Raw genomic sequence first — 21,569 nt, 5'->3', positions numbered from 1 at the left:
AGAGAGAGAGAGAGAGAGAGAGAGAGAGAGAGAGAGAGAGAGAGAGCGAGAGAGAGATGAGGAGGAGGAAGTGTAAAGAAAGAGGATGATGGGGTGAAAAAAGGGTAAATATGAGAGAGAAGCAGACAGAGGAAAGCAGAGATAGGAGGGAAGGAAGTGAATGAGAAAGCCATAGCCAAAGGCCATGGACTGAGACTAGTCCTCAAAGCTGCCTGTCAGTCCTCTCTTCATCTCCACAGTGGACACAGAGCAAACAACCCAGTGTGATGCCTAGATTCAGATGATCTATTACAGTGCCTGCTATCCAATCCAAATATTTATAATGACCAGTGCAAATGATACAAAAAGTTAAAAAAAAAATTACCATTTGTTCAGCATTAATAGTTCTGACAGACTGTGGCTCTCCACCTTTTCCATATAGAATATACAGTGAATGGTATTCAACCCGATATGTATATATAAAATGAAGCGACTGTCACCATGTATGTCATAAATATAGTGTCAGTTACTGAGACCTATGAAAACACCAGTAACAGTTTCTGCTTTGCATGATATCCAGCCTCCCTTCATTCTGCACTCTTCATCCATAACCTAATTATCCCTGCAGAAAATATTTTCATTAGAAGCTTCTGGAATCTCCATATGCATTAGTTATGCTGATCTTACGCGTTATTAAGCTTGTACCGTGGTATCCGCACTACTTCGGTTAGTCTGAAAAAATGACTGACAGCGGCAAATATAAGGCAAATGTAATTTACAGTTTCATTATGTATCATCCAAGTTTTAATCCCTGCCCAAGGTAGATTATTTAATTTGTTAATTCCTCATAACTGGCTAAATGTTTCATTCTGTTGTGGTGCATGTAAGTGGATGAATACATAACGAGAAGACAGTGGCAGATGGACGGAGGAGACTAACTGAGAACAATGATTATATATGCCTCACAGTTGCGCTAATATTAACACTAATATTAAAATTGGTCTGCTGATCCAGTGTACTTTTTCTCATTCATTGGTACAGTGCTTTGTATTAAATACACAAGAGAACACATGTAGGATTTGAAAAAATAAATGAATAAAAATGCAAGATTCCTTCAACAAAAATAAAAGAAAATGCACCTGTTTTTTTTTTAGACTCATGCTGAAAAGTGAAACATATGGACTATGCCTAAAGAGTAGTTCTCAAGGTGTTTGACGCAGGTCTACTTTGATATGGTGCTGTTACGTTGAAATATTGTCGTTAAATACCACAAACGGACCTCTGTTAATGCTTTTGTTTTGATTAATATGTACAGCAATGTAAACCACTGATGTGGACAGTCTGCTTCACTGTAAACAATGGTAACATCATAAAAAAAACAAACTTCCTCTTTAAAACAACATTCAGAATGAATAATTCTGCTAAGGTATAAACTACGCCGTGGTATACATATGCTCCATAAAGGGTCGACTCAAAGATGATACAAAGAACCTCACACAAGGCACCTTGTAAACATGCATGGGAAAGAGAGATGCTGGACTGCACTGCCTAATATGGCAAATGTCTATACTGACAGTTAAAACATGGTACTGTGCTATGCAGCACACAGAAAAAAAAATCTCTTTGATAACAACAAATTGCAGCAGACACCGAAAGCTGTAGCATGAAAACTAACATGAAAATGTAAATTCAGCTAGAGGACTAAAAAAGAAGAAAAAGGGGGAAAAATGCAGACACACACACACGCCACACAGTTAGAGATAAAAGTAGAACAAAGCAGAACCACCCGAACACACTTGGCAGAGGGAACGTTTGAAAACTTGTGCAAACAGCCGTGAGCTCGGAGAGGGTGAGTGCGTCTGACTCAAATAAAAGAGAATCTGACAGAGCTGTGCGACTCACGTCTCTAGAGCCCAAAACTCTCCCAGCAGGATTTAAAAGTCAGTTATTATCACAAGCTTCTCAGAGGGATGACTTTGAAAAATAATCATACTCGTTTGTAAATCTCTCTGTATCAGTTGTACATTTCAAATGCCACTAAATGCCATTGTGAAGCTATCAGTGTGACTACAGAGCAAGTTATTTGGCAAGTAAAAACCTTCAAAGAAGCTTTTTAAAAAATAAATAAATAAATAAATCCACCCTTCATCTGTGTGACTGTTTTTGTTCATGAAAACCAATTGTGAAGAAAAACAAATAAACTTGAGTTAATATAATTTTACTGACAGGCATGATTGAAGTAATAAAGACAAATTACTGCGTGGAGACATCTTTCATAAAACAAGTTAAAGCACGAGAAACAAATGCAGAAAGATTCAAAAGATCAAATTTGTTGGAGGAGATCCGTATTGACTCTTTGATCACAAAATTAGATATTTTCAGGTAACAACATCTCTGGTAAAAATGAACTTTAAAATTAAGTGCCGAGTTGAAAATAACATATTCTCTTTGAGACTGGAGATGAAGGAGGCTCTGAAAGGTAGCCCTGCTTTGTTCTTGGGGGAAACCACAGTTGTACAGACTGTAAGCTGTAAACTCGGTCTCCAGGGAGACGACATGTCAGAGTCACCTTACTGTAAAGCCCACGCGTGGTTCAGCGTCAGTGCACTCACCTCTCAACAAAGGATAAAAAACAGTGAGTTGATTTTGTGCATAAGCTTTCATCTTATCTTTTTCTTTTTCTTTTTTTTTTTGCATTTCTCAAGCTAAACTTTACTATCCATTGAATCATTTCATCATGAGCAGGACCCTAGAGTTCGTTGTGATCGTTCATGTATAAATTAAATGCACCACAAATGAAAGGAGAGCATTAAAAAATCAGGAGCAAACAGTGTGTGAGACGATTTATAATGCAGTGACAAACAAAACAGGTGACCCAGTCTCCATTAGGGGAAAGCACTTTCTGTGTGTAAAGCCTTTGATTGCCTCCCTTCTCATAATTGGTTATGATTTGAGTACATCTGCAGTGACTTTCTCTCAGGGGTCTGCTGACGGATTATCCCTAAAGTGTCCCATCCCAACCCCCCAAACACACACACATACACACACACTCTCTCTCTCTCTCTCTCTCTCTTTCTCTCTCTTTTCCCCCCTTCTCTTTTCACTCTCTCTCTCTCTCTCTCTCTCTCTCTCTCACACACACACACACACACACACACACACACAGTCTCACAGGGATCTAAGGGATCTTCACATGCTAATGGGAATCTGTTGTGTTTCTACTGAAGGGTATGATCACGCCACAGGCTCAGTGTTTCCACGGAGAACAGGCTGAAGAAGAGGAACATACCATTAAGCAGGCTATTGCTAGATTCTGAATGAGCTCTTCTCACCGGTGATGCCACTAATAGAAATAAAATGGCTATAAAATAAGAGAGGGATCCGAGAGGATACAGCACTAGTCATAATCCGGATAGAAGGAAGATACAAAAGGAAAAAAAAAAATAAATCAATAAATAAATAAATAAAAAGACCCAACCACCCAGGCAAACAAAGACTGCAATCATATTTCAGAATCGTCAAACAATGTCATATAATTCCAAAAATGATCCCAGATTGGTCCCTTATCACGGTTTCTATCATTTATCCTGATCAGCATGGATTCATATGAGGTGGTTTTTTGTCATATAATTGACCTGTTCTTTCAGTTCTGGGGGTTTAGGTGTTTTCCAATACTCGAGTGTTGTCCTAGTAGCCGTAGTAACACCAGCCATAACAACCGAAAATTCCTCCCTTGATAAGTTATGTACTTGTGATCTGTCTCCTAATAAACACAATCTTGGAGATACTGGCAACATCTTACCCAGCCACTCACTCATGTGTATTAAAGTTTTCTTCCGAAAGGGCTGAGTAACTGGGCATTCCCAAATACAGTGTAAGAATGTGCCTATTTCTGTCTGGCATTTCCAACATGAATTACTAGTTGATTAACCCATCCTATGAAATCTGGTTGGTGTCCAATAATATCTGTGTATTATTTTATACCGAGTAAATTTACTTTTGGATTCCCTGACATATTTCCCACAATAGGATTTTCAACCATTCTTCTTCTTCCAGTGTACACCCCAGGTCTTTCTGCCACATTATTTTCAAGTTATTACAGCTACCACTGAACAGTCCATGAGTCAGTCTGTTAAAGACAGAAGCATGAAGGCACTGCGCCTGCAGTTTGAAGAAGTCCATAATGTGGTTTCCATCCATACATTTGAGTCCTAGAGGTAATACAGATCTTGATTTGGAGATACTTCCAAAATGTTCTTTCCTGAGATAGTGTATGTCCTTGTCATATCAGAATATGACATAAACACTCGCTCTTTGAACAAATCGCCAACATGACATAACCCAAGAAGTACCACTTCTTCCAATATACTGTATTCCCAATAACAGTCACAGGGTCATATCATATAGAGGAGTAAAATTGTCTACAATGTGGTAGTTTTAACATCTTGTGTGTTCTGATCCAAACCTCTTTAGAGTGAGACAGGACAGGATTAGGTGAGCTGTGTAAAGACTGAGATAACCTGTCTATAGGGGTAAATGAGGAATACATCTTATTTTCAAAAATCTCTTTCTTTCCATGCTGTTATTATTGAAAATTTTCCTCATCATATTTCTATTTTCAAATGTTTGTTCTTTATTGTATATCAACTTACATAATGACTATAATAACTGTAATAAAACATGATCATACATGGTCTCTCTTGAATAGCCTCTTAATATATGAAACATGAGATGACATTACGTAATATCCCTCTCAGTAACTGACATTCTTACAGGATGTGTGAGGACGACCAGGAAATGAGGAGAATACAGCCTGAGTGAGTGTCAAATGACAGCTGATGAATATACACTAGTCACACGTTCTTACAAAAACCAAAGGCATTTTTCATTGTGAAAGCTTGGGTCAGCTGTCCAACACTCTTTTTTTTTTTATGAGGATGGGGTTCATATCCAGTAAGGACAATGATTCAGAATCCCTGTTAATTCACTCATCATATCAGTAAGGGCAGACTGACCACACAACATTATGTAGAGCATATAAAGGGAAGCACTGTCTCATCTACAGTGTATTGGCTCATTTTTTCCATGATCCACGGTGAAATACAACAGTGACAATATATATATATATTTTTTTGAGCTGACACCTCTCAAAAAAGGCTCGATCAAGTCATTATGACTTTTTTAATAAATGATATTTTACAAGCCTTCCACCTTACGGAAGCAAAAGCCTATTTAAGGATGGCTGGATTGTTTAGCTGTGGTGCTGTTATACCCATATCAACAAAATACTTCGAGCTGAACCTTTAGAATTACTCAACGCACTGAAATGAATACTGGAAAACTGGATTACTGGATCTACAAAGCCAAAAAAAAAAAAAAATCAGTGAACTTTAATTAACCATAGACTAATTTACATTTACCGGTCATTTCAGTGACAGCCCTTGTCTGAATATGCATTTTGTCCTTAATGAGAAAAAGGGAAAGGAGATCAACACACCATATGCAGTGGGAATGGGAATGAATTATTCAGTTTTGCACTGGTCTGCTATGGGAAAACAGAGTTAGCAGTGAAGTTATTAGGCTACAGTTAGTAGCAAAGACTTTATGAACACTGATACTCTAAAAACATGTTCCATATCTGTAAAGTAGAGAATGTTGCAAAGGTTGACTCTTTCCTTATTTAGTCCTAACCCAGTCGAGCATTACTTCTGACTGTCTACACAGATCTTGTTTATCATCTTTTCCAGATTTACTTGACCTTTAGCATGTGTAATTCAAAATCAGTAGCTATTCTAATTCTTTCGTGAATTTGCTAAAAAAAAAAAACCCAAATAATAAAAAAAAACATTGAGAAAACAAATAACTTCAGCATCCATTTAACACAAGACAATGCAAAGATGTTGTTTCAAAGTTGAGCATGAGGTTAGAAAGAGCATTTCAGTGCTTAATGTGCAGTTAACTGATAGATGGAGAACTGGCAGTGTAAACATTAATGAAATTCACTGTGAGAAAGTGATGAATGTTTCTGCTGCAGGTTAAAACCTTTCTGACAGGAGCGTGAAAGTTGTCTGATTTATAGCCTGCAATCTGCATCTTAACAGGCTCAATATTGTGAATAATCAATCACGAAACAGATTCACAGAGCTTGCAAGAATTGGCCTGGTCATTTGACTTTCCTATGTGCATGAGTGAACCTTTCAGTGATTAACCTGAATGTAAATCAAAAATGCATATATTCTAAACATACAACATGCAACATATTCATACAGCTGAGATACAATATCCGGACTGTATCATGAATCTAACGCCATGGTTAATATCTTATACTGGTCAGACTAATATAGTCGTTATACAGAAGTCTGAAATCAATGTGTCTTCCAGTCAGAGGGACTGTGTAACAGTATTGCAGTAATGCTGTGGGTCTAATCAGCAGGACGAATGTGCTGCCAGGACCAGCCCAGCATGGTCACTCCCACAGGCGGGGGAAGTTATAGCGCCATGCCGTTTTCCTTATGTCTGCCAAAAATAGAACAAAATTACCCAAATTCACATGGCACCATTTCAGACCATTGCACTCTTCCCCAAATAACACAGGAGTCAATATTTTAATAAATCAATGGTTTGAAAAAGGGATTCTCTTGTTCTCAGCTATAAATCTTTGCCCTTCACTCATACGTCACACTGAATCATGGATTTTACCCTGTATGTGTGTATGTGTGTGTGTGTGTGTGTGTCTGGCTAATGGGGATCCTATCACAGTGATCTCAGCAGGAAGCTGAATGAATGGACAGAGTTTATTCATTCAGTGACAATCAAAATCCCACCCAAAGAGAAAGGCTACCAAGAGATATGTAATAGACTAACTCAGACAAACGTAGCACTGGCCCTGTTCCTGTATCCGAAGAGTTCATCTATCCCCACTCCCTAAAGGCCCAGCTGATGAAAGCAATGGGAAAGTTATCTTTTCTGCTTTTAAACTGGTTGACAGAGTGAGAATGAGATGGTGAACCAAATTGCACTATCTGAGAGTTAATTTCATTTTTTTTACACCTGATTATCATAGTATACGTACTGGAATAAGTATACTATGATTATACTATGATCGAGCTCACAACCCAGCTAAGAACATGGAGTAATTAAGCACACAGCTCTCAGTGTTAATCTGTATTTATATATCTATATCTGTATTCATATCTCTATCTATATCTGTATTCATCTATCTATCTATCTATCTATCTATCTATCTATCTATCTATCTATCTATCTATCTATCATTTTAATCAAAAAGAGAAATGCACAAGACCATCAAAAACATCAAAATCAATATCACAGTTGCTCCGCAGCAGGAAAGAGAACATGCTCTATGAGCAGTGTTCAGTCAGCTTTGCGGAATGTGGAGACACCCAGGCATCCCACTCTATCCCTGGTCTGTGTGTTGCACCTATCCACAAAGAATTCTTTACACAAACAGCGCAATGTCCATTTTTGTGTAAGTCTGTAGAGTCCTGTGTGAGTCGTTAGGAGGTGATGGTAGTATTACTTTGAAGAGGTGTGGTTCTTATCTCTTCCCTTGAGTGTTACTAGTTTGCACAACAGCACTGAGCCTTGGAAATGGGGCGGGGGGGAGGGGGACCTTTATGGTTCTGTTGATGAAATCTCTTTACAGATAAGGCTGAGGGGGGTGGGGTTGGGGGTGGGGGGTACAGTGGATCTCATATCTCCCTGAAACTAAACCTTCCTCAAATGACAATAACCTCACAATAAACTGATGCCAAGAACTGATTATGTCTGTCCCAGATGGACACAGTTGGACTTTCAATATAGTGCTAAATCAATCACTTCAGATTTGTATATCCCATCTGTATTGCCAGTCCGATAATGAAATTCCGCTTAACAAAATTCAACAAAGCGTTTCATTTTGAGCCTCTTTCGCAGTCTCGTGTGATCAGATTCTCTACCGCAGGCGGTTTTGAAGAAGGTTTATAAAATAAAAGTGGGTAAAACCAGAATGATTTATCTAAAATTAGTCCAGCTCCGAAACCACAACCCAAATAAGAAATGACAGACTGAACTTAGACTTTGATAAGACAGGAACATGTCAGAGGAGTAGAGTGAATGTGATGCAGCAGACTGGAGATCCGTCTGAAGAGTAGCAGATTTATTCCAGAATCGGTGAATCCAAAACACAATCCAAAAGCAAAGTCATTAAAGCGGCTTAAGATCAATAAACCAAAGGCAACTGTAACAATCACCAAAGCAGAAAACGAGAGACAAAAATCACAAACTAATAAATCCAGAACGACATCATACAAAGATGACAACGCATTAGAAATCACATACCAACAGGTTAGTAGCCTAAGTGAAAATCATGATTCCTCACAAAAAGTCCTTTACATACCAAACAGAGAGAATTAGAGACAGGTGTCCTTAATAATCAGGTGAGGCTAAATGTGGCATAGCATGAACCAAGAGTTGGCTGACTGATGTTACAGCTAATCACAGATACTTCAATGTATTTATAGTTACTTTTTTATCCCAAGGTGGTGCATATCAATCAAACTTGTGTTAAAGGTAATATATCAAAATATTCTTGCAGATGTATTTTTTCATGCATATTCTCTAACCAGTCCTCAAAGGAGATAATTATCAACAGTAGCCATGAACACACACACACGCACACACACATATATGTTCTATATATAGTCTTTCATTAGCAACAGAGAGTCAACAGTTGTTATGGGAAGATAATAACAGATTCTGCGTATTCAGTATTTGTCTCTTTGACAATACCATTCAGTGTTTTAGAATACCCCTTACATATCACTCGGAATAAAGCAACAGGGAAAAGTCTTCATTAGTTCAAAATACTACAGACGATCAGTGTGTTTCCTTTGTGTGTAAGCTAGTGTTCCCCACAGACGCAGGGTAACCAAGGAGCACTCTTTATATTGCTCTCACTTTCACCTCATGCTGTCTTTACAAAGCCAAGTGTCTCTGAACACAGAGATACATCTTTTGCCTCACACACACACACACACACACACAAACACACACACGCACACACACACGCCTGGTTGAACTCCACCAATGGTATCTGATGAAAGCAACAACAAATCCAAGTCATCCAGTATGACTTACACCTCAGAGAGCTTGAAGACTTTGAATTTGATTAAAAAGAGACCAAATTAACGTTGACAGTGAAAACACTGATCAAATCTGCCAAAGACCTGTTATTATTTAGAAGAAAGTCTCTAAAATCTCTAACCGAATCTCTTCGCAATTAGGGGCCTCTTGTATAAATCTAACAAGGCTGTATGTGTATATGTATATATATATATGTGTGTGTGTGTGTGTGTGTGTGAGTGTGTGTGTGTGTGTAAGTGAGATGGTCGACTGTAAGCATACCTCTTACACTCTCTGCAGCTAGCGCACACATATTCACTCAAACAAAACAAAACAAAAAAACAAACAAACAAACAAAAAAAAAGAAAACAAAGCAAATCAAAAAACAACAAAAAAATCTATATTCGGGTGCTTCATCATATTCTCTATATTTCTCATTATATGCTCAATATTTATTTATCCTCGCTCATACAGGGCACAGCACGAACATATCCATATCCATAAACGATGAGTCAACTGCTGACTTGCCACTTCTATTACTGTTTCAAATACTGTTTCGGGTTTAAATAAAGTCTGTGATAGTGCTGCTTCTGGAGTTTGTTTCGCTATGTGTCTAGTGAGAATAATGAGAAAGCCCTGATGCTTCAAATGAAAAGAATGAGCAAAGCTGAGGAGGTGAAATTCATATTCATAGTTTATCTAGACCTGCAGTGTACATGCATAATGAGCCGCATTAGCATAAATCAGAGTGCATGTTTTCTCTTTCCGCCGTCCTTTAACACCACAAACACACACATGGACATATTTTCCCCCTTGTAAAACAATGAACATTACAAGTTGTGCTATGCAATATGACATAGGGAAACATTTCTCCCGTGAAAATAACTAGATACTGAGATTTTATCAATACTTCCTTGGTGCCTTTTCAGGCCTTATATTAGCACTGGAGATGCACCACAAAAAAAGCAGTGGAAGTTGACAGAATAATTTGCTTCAAGCAGAAATATCTTAATATCATGACACTGAGAGAGAACACCAGAATGGCCAGTCACGGCACGTCTACACCCACACACACACACACACATACACACACACACCCACACACACACTAGAGAGGTCAAGGGCTAAAATCTCATCCTAACAGCCCTCCTTACACAGTTAGTCCAGAGACCATTTTCCGTTTGATGGAAAACTCCCCCAAGCAACCATATATAATGTAAGCCATTAACTACTCCACTAATTTATGGGAGTACATTTTTACAGCCTGTGGATGCTCGGTCTCAAAGCAGTCCTTATTACTGCCATACAGCAGAGGGCCCCATCCAAAAGAAAAAAAAACCCCCAAAAGACAGAAAAAAGGCTGTGTGAGCTCGGAGGGAGGCAGGTTGGAGGAAGGCCATGATGCCAAGGACACCGCGACCCTGTGCACACAGCAGGTCGGATGTATATTTCCACAGGGGAGCATCATCTTACAAAACAAGCTCACAGCAGCACACGAAAAGAAAGGAGCAAGCACAAAAAAAACCCACAGTCTCACAGTTCCAATGCCAACCAGCAGAAGAAGGAACAAGCAAAATATTCATATTCCTATCACAGCTCAATCTTCTTTTTTTAAAAGTCAATCTTTTTTTTTTTTACCTCCACAGGATTGTATTGTGAGATTGTGAATAAAGAGGACAACAAAACCAAAAATGAAACCAATGAGTGGTGGATCAGAAAATACACTGACCAAGTATTTATTGTATTCCTGGTTTTATACCAGCCAAAGGCTTTAATAAAGCAGGCCCAAAACGCCTCTATGCAGTTAAGAAAGTGGCTCCCTTCTGGATCCTATTATGTTCTGTGTACCCTGGCATTATCAGGTAGTGTGCACATGTGGCACTCTGGAAAAAGCTTCTTGTATGGTATATATTTAAAACAGAGGTACACCAGTCTGAGAGAATGACTGCATTTAGTGGGTCTGTTCTTTTCGCTCAGACCAGCTCATTTTTAACAAATCGGTTTCAGCCTTTTAAAGCAAAGACATCTCACGAGGAAGTAAAAGGGTCCTAAGAAAAAGAAAGAGGAAAAAAAAACCCCGAAAGGAATAAGAACACGCTGCCGTTCAATGAAATGCTCATATGAAGGACACGAAAGAGAACACGACGGACGACTCACTTTTGCCTCATTATAACTGATGTTCTGTCATTCTAATAAAGTTTTCTTTATCATTTTACACTTGCTTTTCGATGTACATGACTGTTGCAATCTAATTTAAAGCGGTGAATGTGTACAGAACCCTGGTGTTGTATTTAATTAAAAGAGTCTTGTTCCTGTCACAATGCAGTCATGCACAGCACCCTGCCAGGTAGCGCTGGCACTGCCAACAGCATGACGTGTCTCGTAGCTCTCTCACTAATATACCACAGGTCTAAGCCCAGCTTACCACCCAGCCAAGAACATGGAGTAATTAAACCATGCATCAATTTCATCCACATTTAATCTCATCACATTACTTCACTCTCACTTCCTTAACACCTCACTTTTGTTGACTACCAGGAAAAAGAACTCACTCGCGCTCCCCAACACATCACATTTTAAAGGATAAATTGTAAAGTCGCTTTCAGCAGAAGTCAAGAATGTATAGATGCTCACATAATTTACATTTTTCTTCTGTAAAATAAAATGTAACATTGGGTGATATAAATTGCCTCACTTAAAATAAATACTTATTTTAAAGGTATTTTAAATATTATTCCATTTTTAATGTGCTCACATAATGTAAAATACTCCTTGCACTGGCAATAGAATATTACATTAAGAATTGTGCAAAGCAGAACATTTGTTTTAGTGCAACTGCGAGAAAAGCACTGAAAGGTGTCTCTGTTTTTTTTTCTCCTTACGCATTTTCTCCTTTCTTTCCTTATCTACATAGTGACCTAGAGACCAGGGGGTTGGGAGTTAGGCAGGACCCTTCCCAAGGCTGGTGAGCAGGCTGCAGGTGTGTCCTTCAACACAGTGTGTGTTAAAGGAGACACCAACTCCTTAACATAGACCTGAGACCTAAGAGTGAATAAACTGTTGATAAGCTCTGGCATCAAAAGATTTGCAGGCTAGATCACAGTAATGTGATAAATGTCAGTAGTATTCACTCATGACACTTTTATGTGTTTGACTATAATTTGCTTTTTACGATTTATTTGCTTTCGAAATTTGATTTAAAACTAACATGTCACTGGTATGTGCTATTTGAAATGTTAATGAGATTTCATTGTCACTGTATCTGATGAGCTTCACCATCTTAAATCTTTGACTTTTCAGTGAAACATGCAAAGAATATTCTCAGCCTACATACTGCTGAGTAATGAAAAAAAAAAGCCAAAAAAATTTGATTTTGAATTCATGAGCTGATTATTTAATGAAATGCAACATAAATAAAACCGGAATTATTATTTACACGAATCCTCTTTCTTATCTACATCTTACATATTCTTATATCTTTCCCCTTCTCATCCCAGTCTCATCTCCTGAAATAAAATCTTTGAACTGAAATGGTAACACACTATTTCATAGCACATCGTTTCACAGGAATGCTGAAAGACTTTGAAACGCATCCTGAATAAAAGATTTTTGCTTGATATCTCTATTTGCCTGCGAAGCCAAGGAAATCGTTTGTCGTTCTGCTCAGACAGCGACAGTTGTTCTGTGTTAGTCAAAGCGTGTGTCAGGGCACAGGCGGCATGTGAACGTGACAAGACAGGAACAGAGATGCTATGCGTCTGTGTCTCTGGCTCTGCATGCACTCTTACTGCTGCTTCTGTGGATTTAATGAGCATTGGAGAGATTTGCACTTGTCACAGGCAGCTTAGCCATAACATCCCATCTCACATCCTCACTGTAACACAAACAGAGTGATAAACCTTCTCTCTCTGGCCTCCAGCACCAGTGCTACAGAAATTACCCCCAAAGTATTCAAAATGCATTAGAACAGTGTGTGTGTGTGTGTGTGTGTGTGTGTGTGTGAGTGTGTGTGTGTGTGTGTGTGTGTGTGTGTGTGTGTGTGTGTGTGTATGTGAGTGTGTGTGTGTGTTCTATATCTCTGTGATGTTGTCCTGACCAAATGTCCCCGTGACAATATAAATATCTGACAAAAGGACCAGTTGTGTTCTATGGGGACATTTACTGGTCCCCACGACTATAAATGTTCTTTTTTTTCTGAAAGAAATTGTTGTCACGGGTAAAACAAAAAGTGGCAAAATATTTCTTTGGTTAGGCCTAAGGCAAGGGTTAGGGGCTTGGTTATTATGCTTTACTTATAGTTAAGTGGAACTAAATGGAATTCCTTTCTTGGATGTGAGTACAAACTTGTGTGTGTGTGTGTGTGTGTGTGTGTGTGTGTGTGTGTGTGTGTGTGTGTGTGTGTGCAGCGAGTGCCAAAGGGGTACCTTATCTGAACAGCATTTTTCTTGTAGTGACTACAATCTGCTTCAGGTTCAATATAATTAAAATTGGTTGCTGTGATGAGCAATAGTGTGTTCTAGATGAGAGAGCATTTCACCAGGAACACCCACAAATCCAATTAGGCCTTAATTGTGCATTGAAAGGTTCATTGATTATAACTGAGACTGGGAAATAGACAGAGCAAAATGACCTCAGAAATTGGTCACATGACTCAGGTAGTGTCAGGTAGTAATGTGGAGAGTCACAAAAGATGACTTTCTGTGTGATATCAGACTACTTCAGCATGGCAGGCAAGCATGTTCACTGGATCCAAATAATCAGGAGTAGTTCATTTTTTAAGACTAGCTCTGAACTATTTGCTTTCTACTCCATTTCGACTGGAGAATATCCATTCAGAACACAAACAGTTCAGAAAAACTATTCAGCTGAGGAAACGGAAGAAAGACAACCCCACACAGGTGGGAGAGCCTTTACTCACATTCATGTACGGTAAGGGCTCTGGGCTTTGTGAAGGGGAGTCCTCAGGGGAAATGAGTAGCAGGCCATCAGGAGGAGTGTCTGTTCGATAAAATAACTGCTCAGGAGATGATGATGTCTCACTGCATGATGATGTCTCACTGCATGGTGGACTCATCATAGAGGATTTTGTCTTTACGGCATGCTTCCAACAAAGATGAAACACAATGTAGGTTAATGCATGTTACGTTTTTCTTACTGAAGCACATTTGCAGTTTAAGTTATTGACTGCGCAGTAATCTCTCTCCTTCACCCATTAGAGGGTTATTAGACTATATTCCTGAAACACAGACATGATGCACCTTCACACCCTTGCTCTCAAATTAAGACCAATTTCTGTCTGAGAAACACACACACACCTTGTTCAACACATCAGTGTGATTTAGCCATTTAACAGAGATGAAAACAAGCAATACTTTAGGAGCTGGGAATTGAGAGTTGACTAGATGTGCTCTAACAATATTAAATGCTACTTGGAAATGAAACTCAGAAATGTGGAGTGAGTCTTACCTCTGGCAGCTGGGGTTCTGGCAAGGGGCTGACCATACACTCAGGTCCTTGAAGTGCTGATAGACCTTGCGGTGCGGTCACAGCGTCCTGGGTTTCAGATGATCCCAGGATGAGGCAAGGCACCTGAGGAGCTGTAGACCCTGGTGAAGGGGGTACACCAGGACCACCATCTCCTTGAGCTGAATGCAAAGGGACAAAAGGTCTGGCCTCATGGAAGGCCACGGAGTAGACCAGCCGGCCACAGTGCATGGCCAGATAGTCATCCTGTACCCGGAGTAAAGCCATAATGCCATAATAACGATACAGCTCCTCTTTGGGCCCTGCATAAAGGTTGATTCGAGGAGCGTTGGTGCGAGGATAGATGGCGAAGAATCCTTCGCCTGCCTTCACCTCTGAGTCCATTAGACGCAGGGCTTCCACTTTTAGACGCACATCATGGTTTTTGTCGTTCTTGCAAAAACCTTGGGAGGCAAAATATTCATCTTTTCAAAGCCGCTGGTTGTCAAACAAACAGCCACTTCTTAAAATGACCGACCATGTAAAAAAAAAAAACATTCACACAATAACAAATATTAACAGAGACTTTTTACATGTCATAGGACACAATACAAACTCTAACATAAAACCTGTACCTTTGGGTAAGGTGAAGACAAACTTATTGCACATAAAAGTGTAGACTTCATCCAAACTTGTTTGCTCAATGGTATCTGTACAGCTAGAGCTGGTCTGGATGGTCTCTCCGTCTTGAAGCCTCAGTTGGACCTCAGTACCAGAGCCTACCAGAAGAGGGTTCTCCACAGTCAGTCTGAGCTGGTACTGACCCAGTTGGTTAAACTGGACACTAACCACTTCGAACACAAAGTCCATGTCTTTCTCCTCAATCTTGATACGTTCTCTCTGCATTGTCTCAGAACATATCACATGAAACTGTTTCCTTTAGATTTGAGGTTTTTAGTAAATTTTCTGTAGAGTATTCTTGAGGCAAAAGTCACACTGTGTCTGATGTGACATTTAAATGTCTGTGTTGGCTGTCTTATGTTGCTACAGCAACTGATAGAAGACCATTCCCACTGAACATTAAAGTAAACATGTCATGTGAACTCATTGGCTGACTCAAGGAAATGACAGATGAAAAATATTTCAACAGCAAATGTAGACTTTTTGTGTGTGACATTTAAGTGTGTGTGTGTGCGCACGTGTGTGTGTGTGTGTGTGTGTGTGTGCGTGTGTGTGTGTGTGCTTTTGTGGGCTTGCGTGTGTGTGTCTGTGTTTGTGTGTATCTGTGAGGTAGAGAAGAGAGCATTCCTGAATCAATTTTCTATACAGTGCCATAAATTAATGATAAATGGCCATTCTTTTGAACTTGACTGGAAAATACTTTCCGTTGCTGCACTTTCAGCATGTTTTTTTCTGCCAAGTCCATGTTCAAGATACCGTGGACTCCGTAAGATGAAAACAGGTCAAAGTCTTCTAAGATTATATAGCCTGCTGTGTTCAGATAACACTTGTCACTTTGCAAAATATAGGATATCTGTTTAGGGGAAAAGAGAAAATCGCAGGTGACATAACCAAACATTATTTATGAAGCCAGCACCGAGAAGTGGAAACTATGAGGAGGAACTAAGCTGTATCTTTTCTTACTGACAGTGTGTGCATGGCAACCTCTGGAGCAACCTGAATGAACAGGTAACCAAACCACGAACAACAGTGAAATTCAGACACCGTCACAGAATAAGTGCATTCAGGAACCATAACCTGTATTTTCCGTTTAACTCCAAGTGTTGCTAATTTTCTCCATGGCTTGCTCTGAAATGTCCTGTGGAAGGACAAATAGCTGACGTTGACGAGCGATAAAAACGTTTGCAGTATGATGACATAGTATGGAAAAAAAATTAAAAGGGCATCTTTGATTCTGTAGACCGCTTTTCTGTAAACTCTTCTGATGAATAGCTGATCAATTTTAGCGTGCGAAAACACTTAGGAGAACGAGAATGTGAGCCCTGTTTCATCCATCGTTTAAGCTGTAAGAGGCGGTGGGGACAGCCTAAATAATAACCGATTACAACAACTGAAGATTTTCGATTGTGAATTATCAGGCTTGTGGTAATTTTCCTCAAAAGCAAAGATGAAATCTGGTTCCATAACGAAGGACATATGTTTTCTATTAGCTCCCTCTGACCCATGTAAATCGTTCATGTAGTTGGTGTTTTTTTCTGTTTGTTTAAATGTCGCTGAAGGTTTTAAAAAAGTAATGCAGCAAATGTTAAGATTTGTTTCTCTTTTTTCTCTCTTTCTTTTTTCTTTTAATAAAATAGATGGATTAACACAATAGATGGATTGTGTCCAGAAGTGTACCGTCTCTTTGCTCATCCGTGTGATACGGGTCACTTTACTCTTTCGACAATGTAACATGTAAGCTGAGAGATCGGCTCAGTATGAAAGACCTTTTGTTACAGTCCTTTGATATATCAAACTGTATGCTTCTTCAAAGACTGCAGGTGGAATGTACTCCCTTCATACAGCGTGATCCAAAAGATCTTTAATCTTGTAGTTCCAAGCCCGAAGAATATGAATTGTAAGTCTTAACTGTTGTTTATGCCCGAATGTATTGAAAATATCAATCATTCACTCCTTTTACGTGTAATGAACATGCAAGGATGTAAATTAAATCTAGTTAACTCGATATCATGCAGTCTTTGTTTCGAAGGCTGATCGTTTTATGAGTTTGGTAGATTCGGATATCGGGGGTTGTTTCTCCTTGGCTGGAGACTGATGTCAGTTTTTTTTCTTCCTTTAAATACGTCGCGCTGTCAGTTGGACACCCAGTTAGATGCCGTGAAGTTTTTCTTTTAATGACAGATACAGGCTTAAGTGCTCCCCAGAGGTCCAGACTGATGATAGTGGAGATGAAGTCATTATGAGGAGCATCAATCTTGTCTTGTTTTCAGTGTGCCACTGTCTCCTTAATCACACTCGCGCTGTGTTGAGGGCTGCTTTAGACTCAGACAAGATCCAATTTCTCTGTGCTGGAATGGGTCGTCTGTACATTTTTTGGAGCTTCACAGATCGCTTCAACATGTTTCATAAAGGAGGCCCACGTCCTGCCTGAAAAGAGTTTGTAGTGTGATCATGTCTAGGTCTCTTACCTCAGTAATATCAATTTCTTTACACTGAGTCAGTGATGTCAACGCTATAGGTAATGATGTCAGTGCAGCTCAGACCTCAGAGTGCGCAACATGCTGGCAGTGTCTTTGCTTGTACAGGTCTTTTACTCTTTTAAATAATGTCATATATAGACACACACACACACACATATAGGGATATTGGTTGGCCTGCTCATAGACCAGCTAAACTACTTGCCAAACATGCTTTATATATAACACCACTGTTATATATATAACACCACTGTACTCTGGTGCAGTACGTCCTGGGTTCGAAGCCAGGCAAAGACAGTCTCTGTGACCATCAGTCTACCCATTACCACCTGCCTACATAACACATCAGCAACCAGATAGCTCAGATAACCTCTGTATCCCATCAGTGCAGAACATTGTGTGTTTGAATCCAGGTGGAGATAAATCCATCAGGCTACCCATGACTACCTGCCAACCCACCAGCACCCAGATAGCTCAACTGGTAACACCATTGATGCCTGGTTCGAATCCCAACCAGGGCATCCCAGTGTGGACCAATGAGAGTTAACCACTGGCCCGGGTCAACAAAGTCTGTGTCAGGTGCTGAGGAACCTGGGCAACCTGATGAGAAGTTGGCTACTGGAACAAGAGTAAGTCCTTCATGGACAAGGGCAGAAAATAAGGCGCTTTCGCAGCAGGGAAAAAGGACAAAACCAAAAACACAATGATGCGAGCAAGCGTCAGGCACAAACGCTATGCTCACACCCGAAAAGTATTATGCCCATCGAGTCGTTCACTGCTACTGCAGTGGTAAATGCAGGGGGATGTTTTTTTGGACTGGACTTGGTCTATTTCCATACAGTTTTATTTTCGTTAATGAGAAGGTTATGTTATCTAATGTGCACTCAATATTTCTGTCGTTCAAATTCAATGAAACTCAACAATTGTGTGTACTGTAGTCTAGTTTGTCGATTTCTTTTGCCACAGTAATGGTATTCTTTTTAGATGTATTTAAAAGGTTTTAAAAGCCATTAAATTTGAACTTAAAAATGTGCAGCTACCCTGGTTAGCCGTATAAACAACAGCTCTTAGTGTGACGTTGCTATACCACCATCGGTCGGCTTACGTCACTTCAGCGTTCCTACTAGTGGTGCGAATGCAAACAGAAAAAAAGCCCTAGAACGTATGTAGTTCTAGGGGAAGCTCCCTAGGGGGTAGTTCCTATTGAATGAGACCCTAGAACTGCTTGGTCTGAAAGGGCCTATAGAGAACTGTTGAAATGCTACTACACTAGTAACCCCAGCGAGAGGGGCGAGGATGTGGGACCTATGGATACACTGAAACCCAACATCGACACTCACATTGAAACAACTAGTAGATCAATGTTCCAATATCCGCAAGAAGCAACTGGAGGTTAGTCAGATATCAGAACTACAGAAAGGCAAAAGCAAGAAAGGGTTACCAGAGAAGTACAACAAGCTGTCCATAACTGAGGCCCTAGACACTGCCAAGCAAAGACTTGCAGCTCTGTCCACCTGAAGAGGTACACCTCAGAAATAGAAGAAGCCAGGAGAATAAATTGGATGTTCTCCACTGCACCATCGTCAGTGGTAGGGTAATAACAAGGGAGTAGATCCACCAAGGCTGGAGACTGAACAACACTGGAAGAAAGAGGAGAAAGAGGCATCACACAACACCAGTGCTCAGTGGCTAGTGGACTTGAGAACAGTGGCAGACACCCAAGAAATAGTCTCAGGTATGAAAGACTGGATGGCACTGGACCCTGACATGATCCATGCCTACTGGCTAAAGAAGCTAACTTCACTCCATGAGCGCCTGGCTGCACAGATGAACCAGCTGATAATGGATGGGACCCACCCTGAATGGCTAACCAAAGGTAGGACAGTCCTGATCCTGAAGGATCCCCAGAAGGGAGCAGTCCCATGCTACTACAGGCAGATATCCTGCCTCTGCACAACATGGAAGCCTAAGACTCGATGCCTCACACCTGGACCTCTGAAGGAAGAAGACCAGGAGCAGGAACCATCATGGAAGGACAAGCCCCTGCACGGCATGTACCACCGTCAAATAGAGGAAGTGGCTGACATCGAGAAGTCCTACCAGTGGCTGGACAAGGCTGGATTGAAGGATAGCACAGAGGCACTGACCACGGCAGCACCAGGCAGGACCCCAGGTGCAGGCCGTGCAAAGACGCCCCTGAGACAATCCAGCACATATATATACTTGTGTGTGTATATGTATGTGTATATATTGTGAACCTGCTGCAGCCACAACCGGAGATGAGTATCTTTTAAGGTCAGAACTGCCTCTAAACATCAGGCAACACCTTCACAGACTTATAGCACAGCTAGATGTTGTTTAACGTACCCCGAGAGGAGGTGGTTATTTGAGTATTTGAGCATGGTTAAACAGATCTACAAACTGATCAGAAGTGCAGAAAATAAGTTATATATTATGTCATAGACTACATTATAGGGAAAGAGAAAAAGAGGTTGCCCCAGGCCAGAGTCTGGCTTAGCCAAATGTTAACTGGATTCCAAAAAAAAAAAAAAGACAACAACAAAAAAGACCTGTCTGGCAAAATGCCGTAACCACCTCAGTGATGTAATTAGAACTCTTCAAAGCATTCTTTGTTCGGCAACCTCTATTTATCAAGGCTCCTTGTTCCCCTCAAAGGCTTGAATTTGACTCATAGTGTTGTTGCACCCCTCCAATCCCCAAGACATTGTGTTTTCTCAGGAGTTTTAAGAATGGATTTTTGTTTTTTTTTCTTTTTAACAATCTTTGACTGTAATCCCCGCATAATTAGAGAAACTATCCATCCCTGACGCTGGCATTAGATTGCGAAACATTGAGCATTGGGAGTAAGGTGGGGGTAAAGGGTTGTTAGGAGGGGGGTGGAGAAGGCAATCACAGAAATGACAGTTTTTAACTTGTGCAAAACTGTCTCCTTTCATCAAGTGATATGTACCGTGATATGTACTCAGTGTATTTTGACTTTTGTTAATATCATAAACAGAGATCATAATTTTGACTTTCGGAGCTTAAATTACCAAATTACAAGTAAGAACAGTTGACTGAATAAACAAACAAACAAACAAACAAACAAACAAAAAAAAAACAAAACAAAAAATAAAGAAAAGTGCTAGTGTTCAGAGCTTGCAATTATGACAACAGAGTACCAACACAGACTTTAAATAATGTATTGTGATCCCTCCACCCTGTTCAGAAATCATTCTCATTCTATGTTGTGTAGGACAGATCTGTAACTGGCCTCAGATGCTCTGGAGGATCTGTTGTCTCAGGCATACCATAAATACAATACCACATGCTGAGTCATTTAGAAGCTGCTGGTTACCAAACCTATCCGAACTAGCCAGCTAGTAAGGACACAGCTGTGAGTGGACTCAGGTGTCTTCAGTGTATATGGTAAAAAGTCATGATATGTATTGTTATGTATGTGAGTTCACCTTTATCTTAATTGTTTTATCTTTTAGCCCCAGACAAAGTACCTGAATGATAAAACATTTCAGCATGTCTTATCAGATCAAGGTGCGGAGTGGTATGGCACAGAGATACGTACCCCAGCTGTATTGCAGATGGTCTCTGTATGTGTGTGTGTGTGTGTGTGTGTAAGCATGCTCGTGTGTGGTCTAAAGTTACCCTCTTCTTCCACTTTTACATTTCCACCGTTGGAAACCTTGATAGACAGATAGCTGGGATATTAGAGGGGGAAGAGCCCTGTTATCATTTCCATGAATTTCCATGTTATCATTTGTGGAAAGTGTAACTCCCTGATAGGCTGTGATTTGTGCTTTGCCATCCCACACACTTCCACTCAGGTTG

At 40.0% G+C, this 21,569-nt stretch overlaps 1 protein-coding gene across 1 annotated transcript in view; it reads right to left on the bottom strand.

Annotated features, from left to right (window-relative positions):
* ccdc33 (coiled-coil domain containing 33) overlaps positions 1 to 15,471 on the bottom strand; it is a 64,275-nt gene extending 48,804 nt beyond the window's left edge. The window contains exons 1-3 of the mRNA XM_030765312.1: positions 15,201 to 15,471; positions 14,569 to 15,029; positions 13,527 to 13,618 (exon numbers count right to left, since the gene is read on the bottom strand). Coding sequence (XP_030621172.1) covers positions 13,527 to 13,618; positions 14,569 to 15,029; positions 15,201 to 15,471 — 824 coding nt within the window. The remainder of the gene's footprint in view (positions 1 to 13,526; positions 13,619 to 14,568; positions 15,030 to 15,200) is intronic.
* Between the last annotated feature and the right edge of the window lie 6,098 nt (positions 15,472 to 21,569).

Source organism: Chanos chanos, chromosome 2, assembly GCF_902362185.1.
Source record: "Chanos chanos chromosome 2, fChaCha1.1, whole genome shotgun sequence".
Classification (NCBI taxonomy): Eukaryota; Metazoa; Chordata; class Actinopteri; order Gonorynchiformes; family Chanidae; genus Chanos; species Chanos chanos.
This window is presented reverse-complemented; position numbering and strand designations above follow the sequence as displayed.